General features: G+C 37.0%; 1 protein-coding gene across 1 annotated transcript in view; it reads left to right on the plus strand.

Moving 5' to 3' along the window:
- Positions 1 to 24,985, plus strand: part of PDZD8 (PDZ domain containing 8) — a 52,397-nt gene that overhangs the window by 8,087 nt on the left and 19,325 nt on the right. Inside the window, exons 2-3 of the mRNA XM_054636987.2 lie at positions 9,323 to 9,445; positions 13,452 to 13,554. Coding sequence (XP_054492962.2) covers positions 9,323 to 9,445; positions 13,452 to 13,554 — 226 coding nt within the window. The remainder of the gene's footprint in view (positions 1 to 9,322; positions 9,446 to 13,451; positions 13,555 to 24,985) is intronic.

Genomic DNA, 24,985 nt, shown 5'->3' on the forward strand with positions numbered 1-24,985 from the left:
GATGGCCTAAAGTCACCCAGGATGCTCCTGTGTTTGCAGTTCATGTTCACACTTGTTTGATTTAAAACTGTTGCAGCATTTGGGTATTCTTGATAGTATTTTTTCTTTAGAGTATAGTAAAAGACTTTAAATGCAACACGTCTTCTAGGATTAATAAGCTTTATTTTCTGAACTGAGTATGGAGAGAAATCAGCAACTCACATAGGTAGGTTACATTAATAGATAATTTGTGTCACCCCAGTCTGTTTAAATCCCTGAATTGTGGAACTGCAGAAAACTTTGTGTGACGATCTCAAACCATCTTTTCACGCAGAAAACAAGCAATGATCCAATGTGATGAAGATTCCTACACCTGCCCAGAGCCATTTGGGTACATCTGATTCCCTAAGCACACCCCACCCTTGTGGAGCCCTGCCTGAGTTGAGTCTTCTCAGGACTGTTTCATGTAGGACCCAGCTGGAGGCTGGCAGTGTTTTAGACTTGTCTGTGGCCAAGCACAGCTCGGCAAACTGCCAGCAGATGCTGGGTGTAGCAGAGAATAAAAGAAAGAGGGGGAAAACCTTAAGGTTTGTGAGGTAAAAAATCCACAGAAATTATGTTCAGCCCTGAGCTGGGCTCTGAAGAGCTGCTTGGTTTGGGTTTTTTTTTTTTCCCTTGCTAGCTGCTCTAATACAGTTTAACATTAAAGCTATTGGATACAACTTACCTTATAAAGTGTTAATTCTGCTGTTTGGTGCTGCTGGAGCTCAGCAGAATGGCCTGTGAGCAGCAGTGTCCCCTCCATTAAAGCTGCTTCATGAGGAATTCTGCTACACCAGTACAGTTCACACATTTTTGAAGGCTTCCCAATACACTCTCTCTGAAACAGAGTGTATTACAGTGATCAGCCACTGATAATTAATCAGACTGTTACACACACTCAAAGGCAGTAATTAATTGCCAGATATGATGAGCATAAAATTAAATTAGGGTAATCACTTGGGAATTAATTTTTTGGCAGTTTTTTTGTTGCTCTGGCTGAAAAACTTGCAGGGACACTTTGAAATTCAAAATCATAATTTCTACAAGACAAAGTATGAAATAATCTGATGGTATCTAATGGAAATCATAACACTCACATACTTTGTTCCTGACTTTCTTTACTGAGACCTAATGCTAAGCAGGATATTTTCCTGTGTCAGTGTCAATGGCAACATTGCTATGAAAAATGCTCACTCAGAAGGAAATGTGTACAAATATTAAAATATACTTTTGTAATGGCATTAAGTACAAGATTGTGGTGTTTGCCAGTGAAATGAAGATAGTAATACTGGTAGTAACTACTACCACATATGTAAAATGCTTTAAATGGTACTTAAACCTGTGAAAAATATCCTGTCACATAGGTTTTGTATGTAGTATCTTAAAGGAAACCCATTGAGTAGTGAAAATTAAAATGGACTTTTTCATAAATGTCACTTGTGTAGTAGATGGTTTAAACCATTATTAAACCATTATTCCTGTTGGCCTGAGCTCAAGTAGGAAGAGTAGAAATTGAAGATCCCAGTCTGGTGGTGGCATGGCACCAGGCTTCCTGGTGGTGTTTGGATCACCTCTGAATGGTCTGGCTTGGTAAATAGTTCCTAAGTAATTAACCAGGGGAAATGACTACAGAAACTTCAACAGTTGTGTGGTTTTTGTTGGTTTGGTGTTTTTTTAAAGAATAACTGTATAGTTGCTAACAAAACTTGATGCAATTATGTTAGAAGAAACAAAACAAGCCTAATGTTTCCAAGCAAAGAGCCCAGTGAATTAGAAAGGGAGGTGGGGTGGGAACAGCAGTGTTAGGCAGTGGTATTGTTCTAAAACAATTCTGCAAAAACTCAGAATTTTTTTCTATTTTTTTGATCCTCTGAAAGAAGAGCAAATTAGAGAAAGTATCCAAATTCATCATTTGAGCAGCTGCTTCTATCAAATGTAATCACAAGTCTTAAGTGTAACGTGCCACGAGTGCTGCAGGATTTGGACAGTGCAGGAATCTTTCCTGTTATTTAACCTCACAAACCCTTCCTGTGTTTGATTGTCATCAGTGGTGCCACAGGTCATGTCCAGACTGAGGTTCTGTGTTACTTGATCCTGTTTACAGTGTGGCTCTATAAATAAAATGCTGTGACTTGCCTGCGGTGTCATCTTTGCTTGGGGGACAGCTGGCAAGTGCATGGCCATGGTGTGGCCCTGGGTCCATTTGTGCCCTCCCCAGCACTGCAGTCCTTGAGCTCTCTGCAAACCAGCTTCAGGGTGAGCTGGCAGTCACCTCAGCTTTGAAAATGCTACTGCTAAGCCTGAGCTCTCAGGCTGTGAATTGGAGCATCTTCTGTCTTGTCAGAAGTGACTTGATAAATGTAGATTGAGGAGAAACTTCTGCAGTTTGAGCATTTTTAAACCTTAACTGGAGGAATGAGGATAAACCTTAGGCAGCTCTCTTGCCTAGAATTTACAGCAGATACAAATATTTTTTCACTTTTGGTTTACAGCTGTCAGGGACTGCTTTCAGCAGTGAGACATTGTGTTCTGTCTCAGCAGCCTAAGAGATGTCACTTTATTTCACATGGGTAGAGGCTAGGGTTTAGAGCAGAGGACTAAAACTCTTCAGCTCAATGAGTAAGTCATGTTCAGAGCTCAGACTTCTCATAGAACATCTTAATCTTGCTCTAACCAGGACTGCAGGTAATGTTTGTAGACTCGAGACTTCCTTATGGGAAAACATTCTGCTGAAGTGAGCAAAAACAAATGTTTGCCTCAGTCACTGGGACCAACTTCTAAATCAGTTGGCTGAAGGTAGAGTTTTGGGGTGGCTTGGGTTTTATTTGCTTTTTTTATGTGTGTGCTTTTTATTTTTTGTTATTTTTTTTCCTGCTGCTATTTTCCTTGAATGCCTAAAAGCTGGTTGCTAAACCACACCTACTTCTCTTTCAGCTCTACGTGAACATAAGCACATTCTGTATTTTCTGTCCCATTTGGAGCAAAGCCACAACAGTTCCGGCTTTTTGGTTAGACAGGGAAAATTTGTCTTCATCCTGTCAGAATTACAGCAGGATTTTCATCCCTTAATTTGAATCAACAGAACCTGGAAACAGGGATCAGACATTGACTATATTAAGTTACAAAGCTGTTTAAGTATTTTTGGAATTTAGAATTTGGGAAGTGTTCCTGAAATACAAAAGAATATGCACATGGTCAAGTTGATCTGGTTTGTGGTGATTAGAAAGAAATTCTGGTTAGATTTTTTTACCTGTGGCTATTCCAATGCAGGCAGTAAAACCATATCATTAAGACTGTCCATGTTGTATTTGCAATTTCTGTCATATAAGCAAGAAAAAAATCGGTGATCTTTTTTGAAGAAGCTGCTAGACTGTTTGCATTTATTCTTTTATTTGTTCTTGTGGAAGTCAAGAACAAATTGAAGTTTGGGAAGTGTCTTGTCTCGAATGTATGATTCAAGATATACCTCAGAATTACTGAGAAGAAAGAAAACTATTTTAAGAATCTGGAAATGTGTGAAGTTTCTTTGAAGAAAAAAAAAGCTAGTAAAATCCTTTTTATTTCCTTTTGAGGTCTTGGTTTAAAAAAAAAGGGACTGTTCATATATTGAGACCTTGTGTGTATGAGCCTCCTACATGTGTGTGGCAGAATATCCTGTAAGACAGTGGGTGGATTACTAGATCTGATTTGCAGTTTACCATAAAACTTCCTAGAAAATAAACACCATCTTATTGCAATGGTTTTTTCAGGCTGCTTGTAAGTCAGATTTCCATGCTGTGAGTAAAGCTGAAATAAGTCTTATTTGTTATAGAAATCTGCCTTAAACTGAATTGTTCAAGTCCCTGAGTGTAAATACTGATAGAGTTCAGCAGCACCATTATTCCTTGAGAAATTAATGGAAGCTGGAGAATTGCTTTTGTAACATCTATAACAAAATCTATAGAGCAACTATTACTGCTACTATTTTTTTGTTCAAAATAAGGATAAACCTCATTTTTATATCTTCAGTGTGAAGAATGATATAAGCTGTTTACATTATAATACCTGGCAAGTATAAATGTTAGCTGATAAGCACTTCTAAAATCTTACTAAGGTGATCATGTAATTTTAGGAGTGGATTGTAATATTTTAGAATTTTTGTAGAAGTAAAACTTCATCTTAAATTACATGCAGTGTAAGAATAAAGGACTTCTTTGTATCTTAAAATATCTGCTCTCAATCCCTCTTTGAAGTTTACATGCTTTACTAGTGCCTGACTTGAGTTTCTGTGACTCAGGTGAAAAACACAATCTAAAAATGACTCAATTCTGTTGCATAGTTAGTTGAACTTTTTGATTAAGCCCCAAACTGAAAATAAATCCAGCAGTTATTCTTTCAATAGTATTTTAGATAGAGGAATCTTCACATACAGTAGCACTTGCAAAATTGAAATCTTCTAAACGCAGTCTCTCTTTAGATTGTGATAGAACTTTGCTTTACATTCTAGATGAAAATTAAGATTTGCAATGCATTCAAAGTTGCTTTATGCTGAAGATGCTTGCATTTTTGTTTAATTGATTCTTCTAAGGTTTAAAATCTTCTTTGCTCTTTATGAAAATTCAAATGTTCAGTTAGTGTAACTTCAAAACTCCCAAACCTGAAAATGTTTTATCTTTATGTCAATAGAGTAGTGCTGGGATTCATGTAATTCAAGTGTTTAATGTGGTCTTAAACAGATAGTCAGTAATTTTAAATACTGTTTTAGATACCAAACTTCCTTTTAAAACCAGAGAATAAGTTAAAACTTCTCCTATAACTTATTAAAAAAAAAATTCTCACTTAGCAAAAGCTCTACAAAATCCCACCTTCTCATGCCCTTGGAAATGAAACCATAAGACTTTCTACTTCTCCAAGTATGAGATGGAATACTGACAGCTTTTGAATTTTGTTTCTGGCTCTGTTTAGCTCTGAACAATTGTTGGGTTTTTTTACTGTGATTCTGGATATTCTTAACTGAAGCAATGAGCAGACACAGAAGCATATGGTAATCATACCAGATAAATCAATTTTTTTTTAATTTCTCAATAGATTTCCTCATGCAAGTAAAACTATCATTAAATAGGTACTGAGGTGAGCAGTTCATTTGGGGATTAGGTTAATTAAACTAAGGTATAAAAGACTTCTGTCCTCTTTTCTGTTAAAAGTTGGCTAAAGGACCACAAAACAATCATCACAGAATGGTGAATTGAAATTAAAGGGAATGTAGGTCAGACATCTTTAAAATTAAATCACCAGATCCAGACTTGTTCCAAGTAGATGAGTTCTGCCTCCCAGAGCCGCCAGCTGGAAGGGAGAATTCTCCCATTCCAGGGCTGAAAGAACTCGAGGGGAAGGGAAGAAGCTTCGTGTGCTTGGGGTTTTTCTGGATACACTTTTGATCTAGACTTTGAGGGAGGTGCTGCTGAGAGGGAATGAGTCACTGAAGAGGCAATGAGCCACTGAAGTGACTCTGAAGTCTGGCATGAAGGGAGTGCAGAAGTCCTTCACGTCAAGGAGACACTGCCTGCAGTGCTGGAAACATTTTTGCTGTGCTTTGTGTATGGAAGAGCTTAGTATTGTGCTATTTTAGTGTCTACCTTTAATCCTATATATTAATTCAGTAACTTTATCTTAATTGCCTTCAGTATAATCATCTGACTGATTCCTCGTGTGAAGGAGGAATTTTTGCTGTTTGTATCTGGCAATATTTGTTAAGAAACACTCGCTATGCTACAGCTTCTTTTAAATATTTTTTCTGTGGAGTTGAGATTTTTTCATTTGCTTAAACGTCCCATGATTGATGAATATTCCTTTTCATATTAATCTTAAGTTTTAGCTAGCTTTTTCTTAAGACTGTGCTGTCTGAATTTCAGACCTTTGGACAAGTAAGATGAGTTTGTGGAGGGACTCTGGTAATTTAAAAAGAAGTTGAAAAGGCACTATAAGCATTTAATATAAAGCACTTACAGAGACTTTCTGCAGAGAGAGCATCCATTGCTGGCCTGCTGCAGTCCTGCCAAACAGAAGAAGAGGGATGATGGCTTGGTAAGAAGGTGTGCCCTGCTTTTAAAAGGTGGGGAAGTTCACAGGCTTTTCCTACCATGGGGAAAAAGATGGGAGAGCCTGTGATGCCTGACCTGCTGGCAGCATGGATTTCCTGTGTGTGGTTTTACAACATGAGGGAATGGTCCCACCCTGCTGTCCCCATCTGAGTCTGTATTAGTTCACCAACTCCCAGTGGGAAAGTCTTTCCAAATAAATAGTGGTGTCTTCTTCTTAAATATTCTGACAACTCTTCAATTCCCTAGTATGTAATTGAAATATACAGGAAGTAGTAATTTGTCAAATGTTTAATTTTGGAAATGCACAAACTCTCTGTAAATTAAATAGAGAAGTGCTGTGATATAAATTTGGAAGGCTCCAGAGCAGCACTAAAACATAAAAAATGCGTTAAATGTGAGATATTCAGTTCTTTGTACGTTGCCAATGGAAATAGGTGATTTATTCTTTCTTTTTTTGCTAATGATTTTGCAAAATAATTGTGATAAGAATGTGAACATATATGCTTCTTGGAAATTAAACATGATGTTGAGACTGCCTTTTAATCCTGTATTTGTAGAAAATTTAAGTAGTGCTGCACCAAGTCCCCCATGCACTGCTAAGTGTTTTATATATTCATGTATATAACTATACTGGTATTTTAGAATTAACTCCTATTTAATTCATTGTTGTATAAAATTTTTAAAAGGATTTTGAAAATACAAATCAAAATTACAATAAACATTGTCTTAATCTAAGCAAGGAAAATAGCTTTTTCTGGGGATTGCTTCATTATTCTGTGCTGCAGCAAAGGCTTGCAGTGTGTGTTGTACCAACACTTTGTTCTGAAGTCACTTGAGGATGATGTTTTTAGTTTGAATGTGTAGGTGGATCTGTCTGCATCCTTACTGGAATGTTTCAGTCTGTTATTTTGCTTTTCTGTTCTTACTTTTAGCATATAAAATAGGTTTGTCCAAGTTTGAGTTCTTGTAGATGTCCTGCAGGATGTGTGCATACGTAAGTGAAAGACCTGGTGAAATTCCAACACTTTTAGGCATGGTATTTGCAGAAATTGGGAGAGCTAATGGTAACCTACTGAATCCTCTTCCTTTGCCTTTTTTCCCTGCCAGAAATCTTGTTTCAGTAAGTCACTGAAGCTCAGAATGGTTGTTGTTAGGTTGATGCTCCCATGGAAAACTATCTTTATAACAGATTTGGGAGAAGGACTACTGGCAATTGCTGGTACTAACTGAAAAGCAGTTTATTAGTGCTTAAAAATCCTCAAGCCTATTCACTCAAAACTTATTATTATTTTCCAGTGTGCTTGCCTAACTCATCCTTTTCTGCCTAACAAAATCTTAGCTAAGTCTGTATTTTGAGGGGATAAAATGATTCCCATCAGGAGCAGGGTAGCCTTGCTTGTGCTTAAAGTGAGAAATGTGGGGTGTGTCTGGGTGGGGAGGTGACCAGGCCCTGAACTGGGATGAAGTTTTGCAGAATCAGAACAGTGGGGTCATCTTGGTGGTTTTTTCCCTACCATTATGATGTTTGCTATTACTTTAGTAATTCAAGAGCTATAAAGGAAGATTATGATGAAGTGCCAGATCAGTCAGTACTTGAACAAGGCATATTTTGAGTTTGTTGTTTGTGGTGTACTCATAAACCTAAACCATGGCCAGAGTGATTTAATAGCCTCATATTTTTCATGTGCAAGACCTTTAAAAAAATGTATTTAAACGTGAGTACTTTTATGCGACATATTTCAAAATGGTTTTCTTTATGAAGGAGTTAATGAGGGTGAAACTTGGAACCAAATTAAAGTTAGAAGTTGAATTGGATTTCAGGAGAATAGCTGGAGTGTTGAGTTGTGTTTATTCACAAAGAGAACAAAAGAAATTACTTTCTCATGGCTCTGTATGAGGCTGTTGCTCGTACAGAACCGAAGTGTCTGGAATCAGAGCATGGAGCTCCCTCCCAAAGTGTGTGCTGACAGTTAAAGGATGCTTAATTATTTATTTGAGTTTCTGAAACTCTTCAGTTCAGCTCCATGTGACTGTTTCCTGAACATCTTGTGGTCTCCGAATGTGACAAGCAGATGCCTCTGATGGTTGAGCAAACAGTGCTTATGAAAGAGTTCTTTCTCATGAAATGGCAGAGCCATCCTGCAGGCTCTGCTGCTCCTTTCCTGCTATTTGTGAGTCCCCACACAAATACTTGCTGGGAGGCTGCATCAGTGGCAGAGGATGGAGACCAAGGCACAAGGCAGTGCTGGGAAATGAGAGCAATAAATAAAGACAGAAAGAAGGAATACCCTGTAAGAGGGTTTGTTGTTTTGTTTTGTTTTGTTTTTCAAAAACTTTAGCACAGATGCTGTGCTATCATTCTTTGTGCAGGGCTGTGGCCCTTGCTGTTGGGATTGCCTGTGTGTGTCAGCCATGTGATGGGGCTGCAGCTGTGCAGCCTCTCCCCCTCCTTCCCTCCATCAGATCAGGGCTGTGTCCGACACCACAGCACTATCGCTTAAAAAACCAAATTGGTATTTATAACTCAGCATTTTCTAATCAAAGAGACAGAATTATGTGGTGAGATAGCTGGTGTTCTGCACAGTTATCTTCAACATGAACTGCTTTTCCTGTGAATCATGTGCTGCAGTGAGGGAAATAAAGCTCAAGGGCAAATGTTTAGAATACCTGTATCTTTATTTTTATTCAAGAAGACTGGCTAAGAAGAGCCACTTAAAGTTTTTTACAAAGTGAGAGGAGAATCCATCTGTGTGACTAAAGGGAACTGCTCATCACTGCACCACAGTACTGTCATAAAAAGTTCAAGCTTTAGGGTCATAGCACATTTTCATCTTTCTATGCTGTGATGTTTATGCAGATTAACTTAAAGACCTGGTAAGATATTTACTGCAGTAGGACTCTTGTGTTAAATCATGTTTGCAATCATAAAAATACCATGTGATTTTTACCAGCTTCCCACTTCCTAAAAATTATCAGCGCTAGTAAATGTAATTCAGTCTATTCCTGTGAAGCAATTTTTGTTTAAATTGTCCAGTCTGCTGCATTCAAAAAGCTTTAGTAGCTCCTACTCATTCCTTTTGACCAATGAATACATAGGAATGGCAGAATTTCTCTTTTTAAAGAGTGTTAAAGATTCATTATTGTCCTGTTACCCTTTTTATATTTTTGTGTGTTCATGTTGTGTAATGTGAATTAAGAGAAGTTTCTTCTGTATTTTTCAGGTTCAAGCCATTTTTTCCATGTCAAGTATTGCCAGCTGATGAATATGAAGATCGAGACCTCTGTATACAGGATTTTCTATTGACAGAAGGTCGGCTGAGGGTCACATTAATTGAATGTACAAGGTATATTTTTGTGCACTTTTGCTTATTCTTGGCTAAGCAAGGACCTGGGTTTCCTCAGTTTGTAGTAATTATAGTTGTAGGGCAGTTCTGATTTGCAAAGTGGCAGCTTTGGTGTTATGATTGCACTCTAACCACAAAATGTACTTTGCTTGAAGTAAAAATGAACAAATGAAAGTTGCAGTTATTTTCTTGAGGCACTTTGGGTTTGTGTGGGGGCAAGCCTTTGCCTTTCTGAATTTTGCCTGGTTACAAGCTAATCTGTGCCTCCTCTTATTTGCTTGGTTTGCTTTTCTGCCACACCAAATTATGGGTCTCTTTCCAGGACAATATAAATGTTGTAATGATATTACTGTATTATGTAAGCAAAGGGAAATAATCATTTCACTTAGTCTTACTTAGATAAATCCAAATCACTTTTATAAGGCATTATTTACTGTCTTGAGTAAATAATGGAAAGAAATAAAATCTCTTTCCTCCATTCATTGAAGAGAATATTATTCTCTTCAAAGCTGGAGAAAAGGTGTGTGGGCTCTTGGTTTGTTGGGGGCTTTTTTGTCAGGCTCTTGGTTTATGTTAGTTCTTATCCAAGTAGTGCTAAGGCTTTGATCTAGTCATGTGCAGTTCTGCTCTTTATGAACTGAACTGTTTTGCAGAAAGACTCTTTTTTTAACCTATTCTTTTCATTGCTTGTATTCCTCTTTGCACTTTTTTTCTGTAGCACTGTACAACACTGTACGACATTTGAGCTGTATTTGCTGTACTCATGTAGTGGTCAGGATTTCCTGAAGATATTCTTCTGCTTCTAAGGGTTCTGTGGTGGCAGCAGTGGTTATGGTTTTTGTGATAAAATTCCTGCTTACCTGTCTCCCTCTCTTTATGGTGTTTTCTGTGGATGATCCAAGGATACTAAATAACTCTGTATTCCTTGGCCATCAGGAGCATTTCTCTTTGACTGTACTGAGTAAGAAAACTCTCATCTCTCTTCATAGCAGTTCTTCAATTTCAGCCCAGTGATGCATTTGATTTTATCATGAGGGCCAAAATCACCACCTTGCACTGTGTACAGTTGTTCTTGGTTTGGGAAGTAATCTTTAAAAGTTGTCTTTCCTGAATCTGAAACACTGTGCAGCATCAACTTTTGAGTTTGTTTGCACTGAGAGCTCAGATTGCTCAGTCTGACATCACTCTGAACTCTGTGTTTTCAGCTGTCACAGATGCTTATCAGATGGCTGGGAGAGGATGCAGTTGCTGACTTGTCAGGTCTGACATAATCCCAGTGTTTTATGCAGCTTGGAATTTTTCAACACACACTTGGAAATTGTCTCAACAGACACTTCTCAGGCAAGATGTCTGACTATTGGACCCACAGTAATTCCTCAGATCTTCCAGTTGTCCTGTTCTTTTTTTGAACTAAACAGCTACAACTGCTGAGTCTCTTAGTGAATAAATACTCTTAGTGAATAAATACTCTTGTTTAATTTACATATCTGAAGATATTGATGAGGTAGAAAGAGAAACAGAGAATTTTGGTAGTGAGAGAAGAAACATACACTATATACACAAAAGTAACAGTTATCAAATTTCCCTTTTTCATCAGCCCTCTGTGAGTGCTGTGAGTTTGGCTGGGCCAATTCCCAGTGCAGCACTGGGTGCTGACATCCAGGGCTTTTGCACTTACATCTGCCATAGGAACCTAAACATTTTTCATCCTCTCATTCATTCCAGAATGAAGGATCACTTTAATTTCTGGGTGGTTTTCAGTTTTGCTCAGTGCCCCAGAAGGTTTTATATTTTCTCAGTATAGTAGATGATCTTTGGCTTCTCTACAGAATTTGGAAGAATTCTTTCATCTAGTCAGGTAATAGAGTTCTGCTGCTTCTCCCATTTAGGTTTGGACATCAGTGGTGAAACTATAGTGGTAAAATGTTTAGCAAACTTTTTCTGTATTATAAATGGCTTGTTTAATTAAATTATACTCTTCACATGACCAAATACTTGCACTTTTCACACTTCTTTTCTAATTGCAGGCTTGACCGTAGCAATTTTCTGCTGTCATGCTGTTGGAAGAAAATTAAATTTGCTCATAAATTAATGCAAGGATGGGAACTTTGCTGTAAATAAATAATAAGGAATATATCTCGCAAATCTTTATCTGACCTGTACAAAAAACTCAAGTTTTCAAAAAGTGCAATGCCCTCAAAGAACTGAATTTTTGCAAAAATGCTGTTGCCTGTCATTATCTTAAAACTTTTAAGAGAAAGGGAAAAAAAGAAAGCAACACTGTTAAGTTTTGGCTTTGTTTCTTTTTAATCAGGAAACACTGAAAAAAGTAACAAAGGTAAACTCTGATTTTATTAGCCGAGAATTTACTTCCAAAACTGTGCCATAAAGTGAGCACTTTTCAATTTGTAGGATATAGATATCTCTTTAAAATATAGTCATCTATAATAATGTCAGTCTTTATGTGCAGCTGTCTTACAGGATAAGGCTTCTTTCTTTGCCTATTAATGGAGATACTGTTCAAACAAAAATTTTCTTAGTATAGCAGAAGTTAAAATTTTGCCTTTGTCTTTCTGAAATTGAAAATTGAGCTCCAAACTCCAGCAGAGTTTGAGCTCCTAAGAGCTCTTTAAAATTTAAATGTTTATTCACTTGACATCAGGTTAGCAGGTGCTGTTAACCTGCTGTGAGGTGAAATCTCAACATGGCTCTTGGTTTTGTTTGTGGCTTATGTTGCAGTTCTGGCTAAAAATGGTTCTATTCCTGTTTTAAGCCATCTCATGTGCTTGTTTTTCTATCCAGTACAGCAAAATAGCTCCTGTGCTGATATTTTAGAGGGGCCATAAGTGCCCCTGAAAAATTCCCTAAGAGTGTGTCTACGTGAGCAGAAGCAAGCTTGAGAGCTGTCACAGTCAGAGAGGTGTTTACCCTTGGGTTGTCTTAATTTTACCTGTTCTGATTATTGGTGAAGGTTGTCTTCAATAACTTTACTTAATTTTCAAAGGATGTTTACTACAAATCTCCACATCTGAAAGATGAGACTTTCTGATTATAAATATTTAACCTAGAAACATTATTTAACAATGTCAAGATAAACAGAGAAAATTGACATGTTTTCCTGACAGCTTTTGTCTGTATCATCTAAAGAGTTGTATAACACATCACAATCACAAATAAGATGCTTAGGATGAAAGCTTAGAAACTGTTTTTGTCAAATGTGTATAGAAAGTTTAGGGGGAAATTAAAACAGCTCTTTTAAATGAGTGAAGTTTGTTTCAAGTTTTTATTCCAAACTATTTATCTACTTCCAGCTACTGTGAGATAAGCTGTGAACACCTTGATTGCTGTTCTATAGCCTAAAGTTTGTAGTCTGGGCTTTTTTTTTTTTTCTAGTACTAATATCTCTCTGAAAAGCATTGTAGCCTTCTGGAATAGGTTATCATGCATGAAGAACTACTCTTTGTTATAAATGTTACAAAAATCATAGATAAGAGGATCCCAGTTCAGTGAAATACAAATACAAGCAGTAGTAAACTGATTTTAATCTACAGTAGCACTCTCTTAAACCAACAAGAGCTTCACATTGTGATGTTTAGGATTAAAGTGGAAGACACTGGTTGCTCTTCCTAAAATAAAACAAAAGCCCTTTATGGGAAAATGCCAATTGAACACTTTATTGAAAAACAAACCAACCAATCTCCCTCCCCACCCCACCCCAAAAAAAAAAAACCAAACAAAAGAACAACACTGTAGGAAAAAAAGTCAACTCAAAAAAAACCCTTAGCTAAAAATTCTGTTATATTTTATATTTTTGGAGTTCTTCCACTAGAGGGTGGCAGTGTCTTTCCTTTGGTGTAAGGCTGTGCCTGTGCAATCTGTTCTCTCTGGACTTCTATGTATACACATTGGTAATAATCACGTGTAGATGAAGAATAGGGAATTTAATGTGATATCTGGCATATATGTAATGGTATTACAGTTCTTACCATAGGCTTTTCTATTTCAGGTTACTGGTGTTTGGATCCTATGAAAGAGAAACAAATGTTCATTGCACAATGGAGCTGAGCAGTAATGTTTGGGAAGAAAAATCAAGAAGTTCTATTAAAACGGTAAAAAAAAGGGTGTCATCTTTGCATCTTGCACTTTGTCTTCTGCACTTGATACATTGTCTAGAAAGTGTGTCTATAGGCAATCAAATGGGTGACACAACAGAAAAACCAAACCCAAAACATAGCAGACCAGTGATTTACTTTGTAGTCCGCTGACAAATTACCATGTATGGATAACATTGTGTTCAGTTCTCACAGCTGTGCCTGAAACTGTACCTGGAATATTTTGAATATTCTGCCAGCTGTCCAGCTGCATTAAAACAAACAGTGGAAAATATACATTTTATAGTCCTGTTATATTTGGGTGGGGCAGTGTTTAGAAAGGAGTGAGTTGGGTTATATTTGGGGTATATTTGGGTTATATTTGGGTGGGGCAGTGTTTAGAAAGCAGTCAGTAAGATTCACCTGTCTTTGCCTGGCCAGTGTTGTAAGGTATTAGTGTTTTACTAATTATTGCACTTTTTAACAGGGGTTGAGCAGCATACAGCTTGCAGATTGCCTGCCTTTTTTTGTGAGAATTACCTTTTTATATTTCTTCAAAGAAAAGGTGTGATGTATGAAACAGCCTTTCAGTTTTACATTAGAGGGATATTGTGTTAGTAATCAAATTGAATTGGGCTTGTGCTGAGCATTAAGTAGTGTGCTTATTGAAGAAAACCCCCCAAAGCTTTAAAAAGACTGTGTGTTAACAGTTGGTTTCATGTAAAGAAATCACTGGAACAAAAATCCCTGCCCTGAATTTTACCCTCTGCTGAGTGCCACTAGCTTAAACCTTTGCCTTTGTTACATCTGACTGGAGTTGTGTTTGGAGATCAGCATCGTTTTCCACTGGAGCAGCAAGAATCCAGAATTTCAACATCTCATTCAGTTTTCCACCATGGAATTCCACTTTGCATTGGGTCTAAAATCTTTGTAACAAATGCTGTCATACTTGTTTTCAGCTTATGTGTATTATGTTTTGCCAAAAGGGTATGGCTGAGCAGCAGCTGTGTCTGAAAACATGCACAGATCTGCAGGGTTGATGCTCTGGCAGTGAAGGTGGCAATGCATTGATTTACCAGTGCACTCCTCTAGATAAATTAGCGTGTGATTATTTTTAGAGGTTGAGTAGCAGTGTTAGAGCACATTCTTTTACACAGGAAAGGAAAAATGCTCTGCAGACACTGTGGCACTGATGTGTTTGTGACAGCAGATGGCAGTAGGAGTAAAGGAGTGAGGGTGGAATGGCTTCTTTTAAAACTATGCAAAAGTACTCACGGGGAGGCTCTCAAAAACTCACCTTCTGTGTCAGTATCTAAAGTGAAATGGCAGGTTTTTAAATGAAATGGCAGTTTTTAAAAATGTCTGAAGTTTTTGGAAATCTGGCCCTCAGTGGACGTACGGAGGCTTTTCTGTGCATCTGTGGTGCAGTCCTTCATTCAGTGGGTTCAAACACTGCCAGAGCAGAGACTCCTCAGTTTGGGTTGATGCAAATGGAGCTCAGCTGGCACTGGAGAATTCACTGTGCCCCAACCACCTTGAACCTGAGGCCCCTGGAATGGTGGCCTGGTTTAAAGATCTTGCTTTTGAAATCTCAGTATGGGACAATATGGAAACTGAAAACTAGCAACTTGCAGAACTACTTTTTGGTTCTCAATTTATATTCCACAGATGTAGCAAAATCATGGAAATCTCTTTTCCTTAGGAAATCCAGTTAAATTTGCAAGCTAAGTTAAAAAATGTTAGGATATCTCACTGAGTGGTAAGAGTATTTTCAAAGGTCCTCAACAAAATAGGAAGAGTTGCTTACACATTTAGCGCTGGAATTTAGTTCTTTTCAGAAATATTAACTATGTGAATAGTTAAATAATAATTTCTAAGGAAAAAATTGTGTTATTTTTCCAAACAAAAAGTTTACTTCCATCTTAGACGTGATTATTAGCCCTAATACAATATTAACCATGAGGCAGCTGATGGCAATACTTACAATCTTTTTATTATTAAATCCTTATTGTAATGATCACATGTGCAATACTTACTTGATATGAAGTTAGAATTAATAACAATTTCAGAAGCTACAATAGAGAAATAGCAGAAAAGTTGAAGTGAAAAGTTAAAGGTATATTCTGATTTAACTGGGTCTAATTTATACAGGCCTCACAAAGGCATGATAATACATCCCCGGATTCAGACTATGTTCTACAATGTTCCTGAGGAAAATTCTCATAACTTTCTATACTTCCTGACATTTTCATTCTTTTTATTGTGTTAGTAGTAGTGATAAAAGATTAGACATGTTTAATACTTTGTAATGAATTTTGGCAGGACTTTAATCTGATCCTGGAATTTATGGAACGTTAGTAGATGTCACAATTGATTTTGAAAAAAGATTCTGTGTTATTGAATATATCTGGAGCATTATTGAAGTGTCTGTTACAATACCAAGGTGTCTCAGGCTTATGTTTGTCAAATCTGAAACATGAGTAAGACTTCAGAGAGTGATTTGGCACATTCCCATGTGAAACATGTAAACATCCTTAAATACCTTAATTAATAGTACATGCTGCTGGAATTAAGGTTAATCAGTGCCTTGCTATGTAAAAGTGATGTATGGCTAGGATGCAGTAATTGGCATTAGCAGCATTGGGTTGGCAGACAGGTGTTCTATGGTTAAATAATGAGGAACCTCCAAATAATGAGAGACATGTTTGTAGATGTGGAGGCTGTGTCATAAAATATGGATGGGTGTGTCCACTGGACTGCAAGTCAGCAGTGCCAGGTTAATTTCTACAAACAAAAAGAATTGTTCTGTTTTCCTTGGAGCACATCTGTTCAGCGAACCCTGGGCCCTCTCTACCCTCGGTGAGACTCTTTACCAGTACCAGCACTTCCTGTGTAGTGTTGTGAAAGAACAGCATGATTTTTCAGCAAAAATCAAAATTTCTTTATTTATAAAAGGAAAATACAGTCTGTTTCTGTACAACTGGCAGAAGAATGGATGTGGAGATGAACTTGAAGTGTGAGTAGCAGAGCCCTGAGGTGACTTTGTAAGTACCCTGTACATTGACTGCTCTGTAGATCCTGGGGCTTTTCTCTGGATCCACCTCTGTAGAGAAGAATGACTCAAAAGTGCAGTTGTACTGAAGTGAGAATCTTGTTTCTTATGAACTGCTCTGCAAATCTTTGTAGTCGTGTTTCTTTTATGTACATATTGATTTTTCTGATAAAGTAGTTTTCTGGAAATTGTAGAAACTATTGCCAAGAGATTGGTATCGTCTGATAATCTTATACATATGTAAACTGGAAATGGTTTGTGCTTTTTATTGGTTGTAAGAATCCAAAGTAATGTGGAGAGGTTCTCCACTCCACACCAGAAATATATCTGTTCCAAATTTTCTCTTAAAGTCTTATTTTATAGAAATTCAGGAGCACAAGAGAACCATTATTGATCATGAAATAAGTTACATAACCCAAGAAAAATTTGAGGGAACCTCTTTAAACTCTGGTGTCAACTATGTTGTCTGAGGTAGTACTGCAAGAATAGCCATGGGTTCATATTTCTTCACAATTTCTTATTTCTATAGGCAGTAACTCTTGGGGCTTTTTTATTGTTGGTAGGGTTTTCATTATGATTTTTTTGAAATCCCTTCTATAAATATTAACTTTAGCAATACTGAAACTGGATTTCATATTCTGCAAAGTAAAAATTTCCATCTAAAATGCCATGTCTGGTAACCCATAGGATTCACTTTTGCAGCAGTTGTCTCAGAAGCACACAAATATCTCCTGAAGTAATCTAATAATAGAAGGAATTAAATAATTAAGATTAGCATCCCAGTGCTTTTTTTATGAATACTGCTTGATGTTTTCTCCAGTTCACTCTGAACATTCTGATCAGCACTGTAGTAACTCAAGGGGAGGACCTGTAACACCATCTTTCAATATTGCACTATAAAAAAAAGAGCAATATTTCTCAGCTTTTCATAAAACTAAATTTCCTTTATCAGGGATTAAGGGAAACTTCAAGGTATTCCAGTGCCATAACATATGAATCTAAAATGAAAAATAATGTAAATCAAATCCAGCACCTTCTGAAATGAGTTGCCTGAAGGTACTAAACTATAATGTCAAAATTTAAAGCAACTGTGAAATGTTAATTTGTGAATACATGGAGTTAAATGCCTCACAGTTGGCATTTCACTGTGCTTATTTAACAGCCTGCCATTTCAGCATTTAATCCTATCAAAAGAAAGAAGGAGGATTAAAGCAAGAAAAGCTTTTTGAAAATGTCACTTTTTATGAAAATTCATGATCTTGTAAAACTTGGTAATATTTGTAAATACAATGGGGAATAGTTCTGAGATTTGTGCCTTACATAATATTCTGTAATCTGTCTTTCAAATAAACTTGAAGGCCATCAGGATTTTTTCAGTCTCATCCTAAACATTTAAGCTTTTTGACTTGGGGCTTCAGAAAGCTTTACTGTGATTTAATGAACAACCTTCTGTGAAAATGCACTGTAGTTCTTTATTATTTAGAAACTGTTGAATATGAACATTAAAAAAAAACCCACCAAAACCCCACTGCCAGAGGGGTTTATTTCAGTATACATTCAGATGGTTCTTTAGAACCCAATGCCATTATTTCAGTCACAGCCTGACCTGAACTTCTTGCCTGCTCATCAGAAGGTGGCCTGTGCTGCATCCTGGCCATGAGCACCCTTGCTGGGGCAGGCACAAAGTGGAGCTTGTTCCACTCTGGCATTTGGCAGCAGACAGTCCTAAATGCAGCATGTGCATCCAAGGCTGGGGCTTCCCTTCCCTGCTCCTTTTTCTCCCTATGTCCAGGTTTGACATTGTGATTTTCCCTGGAGTGCTGTAGATATTGACTGCTTGCAACAAATCTGACTCTCTGAGTCTCAAATTTAAAATAGCAGATGAAAAGATTAATGGATAAAATAACTTGAGTTGAGAAGAAGCTGTGCTGAGCAGTGCTTTGTGCTCTCTGTGTTCTTGCACTTCCCCATCCCCAGCTCTTACTCTGAGAGTTGCCAGTAAGGCTGATCCATGGTCCTTGGATTTAGGAGTTCTGCAGCCAGCCACTTGTCTTGTATAGTGAAATAAGTTTGATTTGAAGCCACCTAATTCCAGTTGAAATCTCCATTAGATTTTGTAGCCAAGTTGTATTGCAGATGCCATTGGTGATGCTGTCTGTACAGCTGAGGTTTTCCAAGCTGATATTTTGCAAGGTGTTGATCCCTGAAAATGTGGCAGTGACCTCCTCATTCATCAGAGTCATAAAAGCCTTTTAGTTGGTTATGTTGGGTGAATTGTCCTTAGTGAGACTTTCTGTATGACTGTTGTAGGACAAAAGCTACATGAAACTTCAGGCTTACTAAGGGTTAGTTCTTTTCTCTTTTTCACAGAGCTAATCTGAAAAGAAACCCATTTTTGCTGTGCTTTTACTCATGGATTAGCCACCCTGTAGTACAGACTCTATGAGTTACCTTTCAGTTGACTATTTTATGTATCATCCTGGTAGTACCCAGTCTGACTGTCAGTTGTAAGCTTTTCTTGTGGTACTTGAATGTACTGGTTCATATTTAAAGATATGTAACTATTTACAGTAAATGATACCTTTTCCTTAGAAATGCTTGTAAAAGTGATGACTCTTTCAGAGTGTCACCAGATGTGGTGCTGGTGACTATTTTTTTTCCCCTTTATTCCTGTTGTCTGTTCGGTAACAGGTCCAAATACTGAATGCAGTAAAGAGTTTTAAGTAGGTTTTACAGCAGCTGTCTTTCTCATTTGCAAAGAAATTGATTTACAGTGATAGTTGATCTTGCTAAATAAATAGATGGCTGATGCATGGAAGCTAACTTTGTTTGTATAAACAGTATGGCTTATTGTAAGAGAGATAACAGTGTTTTATTGAGTACACAAAGTGGTTCCTGGGTAATTCAGTATTTCTGGAATGGCTTTTTCAATTATTTTGTTACATCCTATTGCAAAGATGAGCTGGCAGCTCGGAGGCTGCCTCACATGACTGAAGTGGGAGGGACTTATTTAAACACAGACACCTACAGCCAGCTTTGGAAAAATAAGTTGGTTCTGTTCTCATTGGTTTGTAGTTTGTTTTCCTCTTCAGCCCTTTAGTTTACTTTTAAAAATGTTTTTTCTCTGATAATGTTATAATAGTTAGCCTTTTCCTAATGTAGGGGTTTTCTGATTAGGAGGCTGGGATCTGCTCATACTAAGGAGGTAGTAACTGGATTGGAGTTAATTTACTCATGTGTATGGATTTTAGTGATGTTGCAATGTTTCCCTAGCAAACCAAGACCTCATCAAGTTGGGCAGGTTGACACCTATTTTCCTTCTATTAGTGAACAGTTATGTCTCCCAAAATAATGAAGAAAGGGAGTCTGTGCTTGAATATAATTATTGAACAGAAACTTTTTCCAGAGAGAAAGCCTGGGAGTGGGTAAAAAGTTGTGGAAAAGGGGCCTGTGGCAGTGAGTAAAAATCTTGTTGAGAAATAGAAGGTATTAGCACTTGGTGCTCACAAACTCTCCTAAAACCAGTTATCTCCCACCCAACATCTGTGTGAGATGTGTGCAGGTTTGACATGACAGAGTTTTGCAGAGTTGTTCTTTTCTGACTGCAGGTTGCTCAGTAAGAACCTGTCTGAGCATTACTGCCACAAGCAGCTCATCATCTGGAAGTTCATCTTGCAGTTAAGGAAGAGAAAATTACATTGGAGTTTCTGCAGATTGTGAAAGGATGGGCAAGTGCTTGTAGTTGTCACAGAACAGCTGATGTTTAACTTCTGCCCTTCAGGAATCTGATATTGTCCTTGCTTCTGAGTATAAATATCTCATCTGTTTATTGACTTGGAGTGCATTAATAACTGCTGGGAAGACCATACAAGAAATCTCATCTGCTTGGTTCTGGTTCTTATTTTTTTGTTTACACTGGCTGAATTAACAATTATATCAGCTTAAACAAAAGCATCATCAGGTTGCATACCAGGAAGAAATTTGGAATGGAGATTTTTTAAAAAGTCCTTAATTAATAACTCTAATTACTTATATTAATTATTTAACTAATAAACCTACCATTATTTAATGTAGGTATCTGATGCCCTTCAATGGGATAGAAATGAATTTTCATACACCACAAATAGCTGATGTCTAGCCATTTTAAATTTTATGGTTCAAGTGTCAAAATACAGGCATAAAATGTACTGAGTGACTGCGAAGAAAGCCTTTAATTTTGTGGGAGGAATTCCTTATTCTGAGTACAGTCTAATGTATTGTAACTGTTTTTATGAAGTCAAATGCTTTAAGTAGTTCAGATTCTTGAACTCAAGGTAATGCAGTGTTGTTACATCTGTCACATCTTGCCTTCCTAGAATTTAATTATTTAACTGAACATTAAATCAACTGTTTATCTTTTTTCTTTTTTTCTCCCTCTTCAATCACAAGCTGAACCAGAAATTAGGTGCTTGTCTCAGTCTTACAAGTCTCTCCTAGGTGTGGTGAAGCTCAACACTTGGAGGCCACTCAGAGTGAATGAGAACAGTGGGGTATTTATATTATTGTTATAATGTTTAATGGTTACTGCATTACCAGTTACTGTGGCTGTTCTGTCTGTAGAATAGCACAAGTGGAATCTCACTTTGTAGGCGAAAGTGAATATTAAGATAATTAGAAGTGCAAAATAAGTGATTCTTATTGGTGACCAAGCATCCTAAAAATGGTTTCCATAATTTAAAAAAAATTTATAAGCAAAAATTTCCCTAGCGGAGTGCAGTGCATGTTCTCCCAGAGCTCTGTAATGATGACAGAGAGCAATAAGAGAATAATGTGAGTGGGCAGTGCAGCAATTGTCCTGGAAAAGCCTTGGGGATCAAACCTGGAATTGCCAATTCCTGTCATACAAATGAAATGACTAAAAGGTCACCTGGTGTATTAAGGTTAGAGGGAGCAGAGTGATGCTCTGCAAAGGCCACCTGCAGATCAGGAGTGATCAGGAGTAAATAATCATTAGAAAATTGAGCATTTCCCTTAATGCAATCTGGTAAAAGGCTGTCTCTGTCAGAGTTTGGGTGAAATAAATCGAATTTAGGAACTATGAGTGTCTTCACAGATACTTTAACCAAAAGTCAGTATATTCAGATCTATACTTCTGTCATCCCTTTCAGTTTTTAGATGCTTAGTTTGGAACAAATATCATGTCTGTGCACCCTCAAATCCATTTGATATTAATCAAAGCTTTAGATTTTCCTTGGCTGAAGGAAAGAAAAGAAGCCTAATTCCTTAGAAACCTGAGGCAGATATGCAGAAATATTTTTTGTGTGTTTTGTTTGTTGGCTTTTTTTAATTATAAAAGCCATCTAAAAGCATGTATATTATAAATATGCATATGCACTTTTTAAGTATAAGTTGTGCATATAAGTACATGCACTTATATAAATGTATAATGAAAAACATTAGTTGCTCTACTTCAGTTGAATATATATGGAAGTCTGATGGATAACAAGTTGACCATGCATTTAAAAAAAAAGTAGATACTTGTAAATACAATAAGTAACCCTTGAGAAACTGGAATTGACTCACCTGAAGTTCACCAGCAGAGTCAAGAAATAACAAAGTTGATGTTTAGAGAGCAATTGCAGAAATCAGTTTCTAGGTTCCACAGTAGTTAAATCACACATCTGTGGGAATATATCAGAAATAGTCTGTACAGCAGCTTGTAAACTAAAAACAATCACTTTCCATAACAATGTAAGCTACATGTGAAGGGAGCATAGGATTACAGTGTCCAGAACTTCTAATGCAAACAAACATATGGCTCATTTCCACTGTAAATCCCCCCCTTTCAAAGTAGTGATTTCCACTGGTATAAATCAGATGCACATTTACAGTAGGATTTCATGGGGCTAGTTAAGTGTACAGCAAGAAACTTGCTTAAGTCACAAACTGCTGTTCAGTCACATGGTGTTTCTGTGAAATGTGGAGTCCAATTCTCTTTGGGCTGTACAGTCTGTTCTTGGGGACTATGAAACACACCAATATGACAATTAGTCTATTTCTGGATTCAAGACTTGTGTATAGACTGTAGATCAAGTTCTCTCTATGGACACGTACATATAAATAAATGAAAGAAATTTGCAATATTTAGCTAGTGTGGAATCTTTAAAGTTCCTGATTAATGTATGTTTTTTATAGGTTTGAGAAAGTCCCAGGAAATATGTGGTTGTATGATCAGAAACATTCAGCAGAAAAATTGGCTTGATTCCAAGCATTTCTTTGTAATTATATATAGTCCAAAAGAAGATTAAAAATGATATCTGGACAAGGTATCTATTTGAGTGGAGTCAGTAATTTAGAATGGAAAAGACCTCTGGAAGTAATCTAGTCCCAGCTCCAGCAAGGTCAGTGCCAAGCTGGCTCAGACCCTCTTCCTGCTCATTGATAAAAAAGTCTTTTTTCTTCAAATTTTGTATTTTCACTTTTGGTAAATAGTACATGACAGACTATGCTGTTACACAGGGAGGGGAGGGCAGCAGAGCTATCTCATTTCAACTAGTTAAATAAAAATAATTCACAAAAATACTAATTTAGTTTTCAGACTAGCCTAATAATAGATCTGTAGGGATGACTTCAGATGGAATAAACTTTCTTTGCATAGCAGACAATCCAGGCTGGAGGCAGTTTTAGCCTAAAAACTCTTAATTAAATTGCACCAAGATTACATCTGAGGTACAGGCCTGCTGGAGAGAGAAAGTAATATTAAATGTCTTCATTTTGGCTACAGTGGGTGTTTAGCCAAAACATGGGAACATCCACAATGGATTTTTACTCCTTGCAAAACAATATTTGAGAAAAGAATTCATTTTTTTGAACAAATTTCTTGCCAATCTTGATAAACATTTTTATTTTCCACTGGAGTTGTTGAAGCTTTCGCTATTGGAAGAGAATCTGAAATAGGGAGTATTCTAAAAATGTTTGTAATAACTCAGAGCAAACTCTTGGCTGCTGTTGTGAGCAGAGGCATTCAGATTCTTGCCAGCTGATGTGTAGAAGTGGATGAGGAACCAAAAGTCTTGGTTGCATATGATTGAGGTAACCAAGAGTTGTAATTAATTCCCGAGCTTTAAAAATAGCTGCTAGGAGGAACAGATTTTATGAGAGGTCATTAAAGCAATATTCCCTCATATCTAGTAATTGTAATGAAAATAAAACAGATTTACCAGAAAATTAAGAACCTGATTCTCACTAAGAAGAGAAAAGTTACTTCTACAGAGATTAGTTTTGTTTCTGAATTTGTTTTAACAGATGGAAGTAGTAACTTACAAAGACACTGGAAATGTGTCCTGGACACTGTACACACTTTTCTGCACATTCAAAAATAATTTAGTAGAGCAAAGGTTTCTTTTTTTGATTTTGCCAAATCCTCAACCTGGTGTATAACTCTTCAAATGCTGAGGTAGATATTTTAAATCTGCAATGGAAAAGACTCAAGGAGTGATGCTGTGGCTGCAGGAAGAACAATGTAGGGAAAGATGCTCTGTGGGTCTTGACAGATTTTTGTCCTGGGACTTCTTTTCAGTAAAGCAGTCCTTTCAGTACTTACTTCCTTTCAGTAAAGGTTGAATGGGAGAGGTGCAAGCAAATTCCTTTTTCTTCTCTTCTGTTCATATCAGAAATAAATCTTTGACATTGAACCCTGGCACTCTTTCTTATTTTTTATTTTTGCGTTTTACTGGGAAGTAACTTTACCAACCAGCTTCTGAAAGCGATTCTTCTTCTGTATGAAAGCTAGATTATTTTTTTTCTTGCAATGTGCTTTCCTGATGATTGGTGTCTAGCAGTTCTACAGATTACTAGGTAAGTTTCAAATGTTCTGTATGGACAAATGCAAACTGCAGGAGTATAAATTTCTACTGTCAATAGAACAGATTGAAAAAAATTTAAAGTGGAATTTCTCTTGAGGCAGCAGCATAAACCCAGAATAGGAGAGCAGTGGTTAATTTGTTGTTACTGAAAAGTTAAAATTTCGCAAATAAGTCATGAACTTGAAGTGTACAGTTATCTTTTTATGAATCTCTAGGTATCATGCTTTTCTACATAGCATTTATTGAGGAAGAAATAGCAGTTGAGAGTGCTGAATGAGCAGGCAGCCAGTAACTATCAGTTGGTCAGAAATACTTTAAAGCAAAGCCTTCTGTAAGAGAGAGAGTGTGGCTGATATGCAAAATGTGCACACTGTAGATGCAGACAAGCTTTTTTTGAGTTTCTATCACTACACCTCTTCCCCAGCATATCTTTAGTTCCATTTTTTGAGTATTGCTCCCATTTGTCTTGAATACTTTGTAATGTGAATGTTGGCTAGGGGTCTTATCTAGTGTATAGATTTTTTTTAAATTGGTTATTGTTAGTAGTGCAATA

Source organism: Agelaius phoeniceus, chromosome 9 (genome assembly GCF_051311805.1).
Source record: "Agelaius phoeniceus isolate bAgePho1 chromosome 9, bAgePho1.hap1, whole genome shotgun sequence".
NCBI classification, from domain to species: Eukaryota; Metazoa; Chordata; class Aves; order Passeriformes; family Icteridae; genus Agelaius; species Agelaius phoeniceus.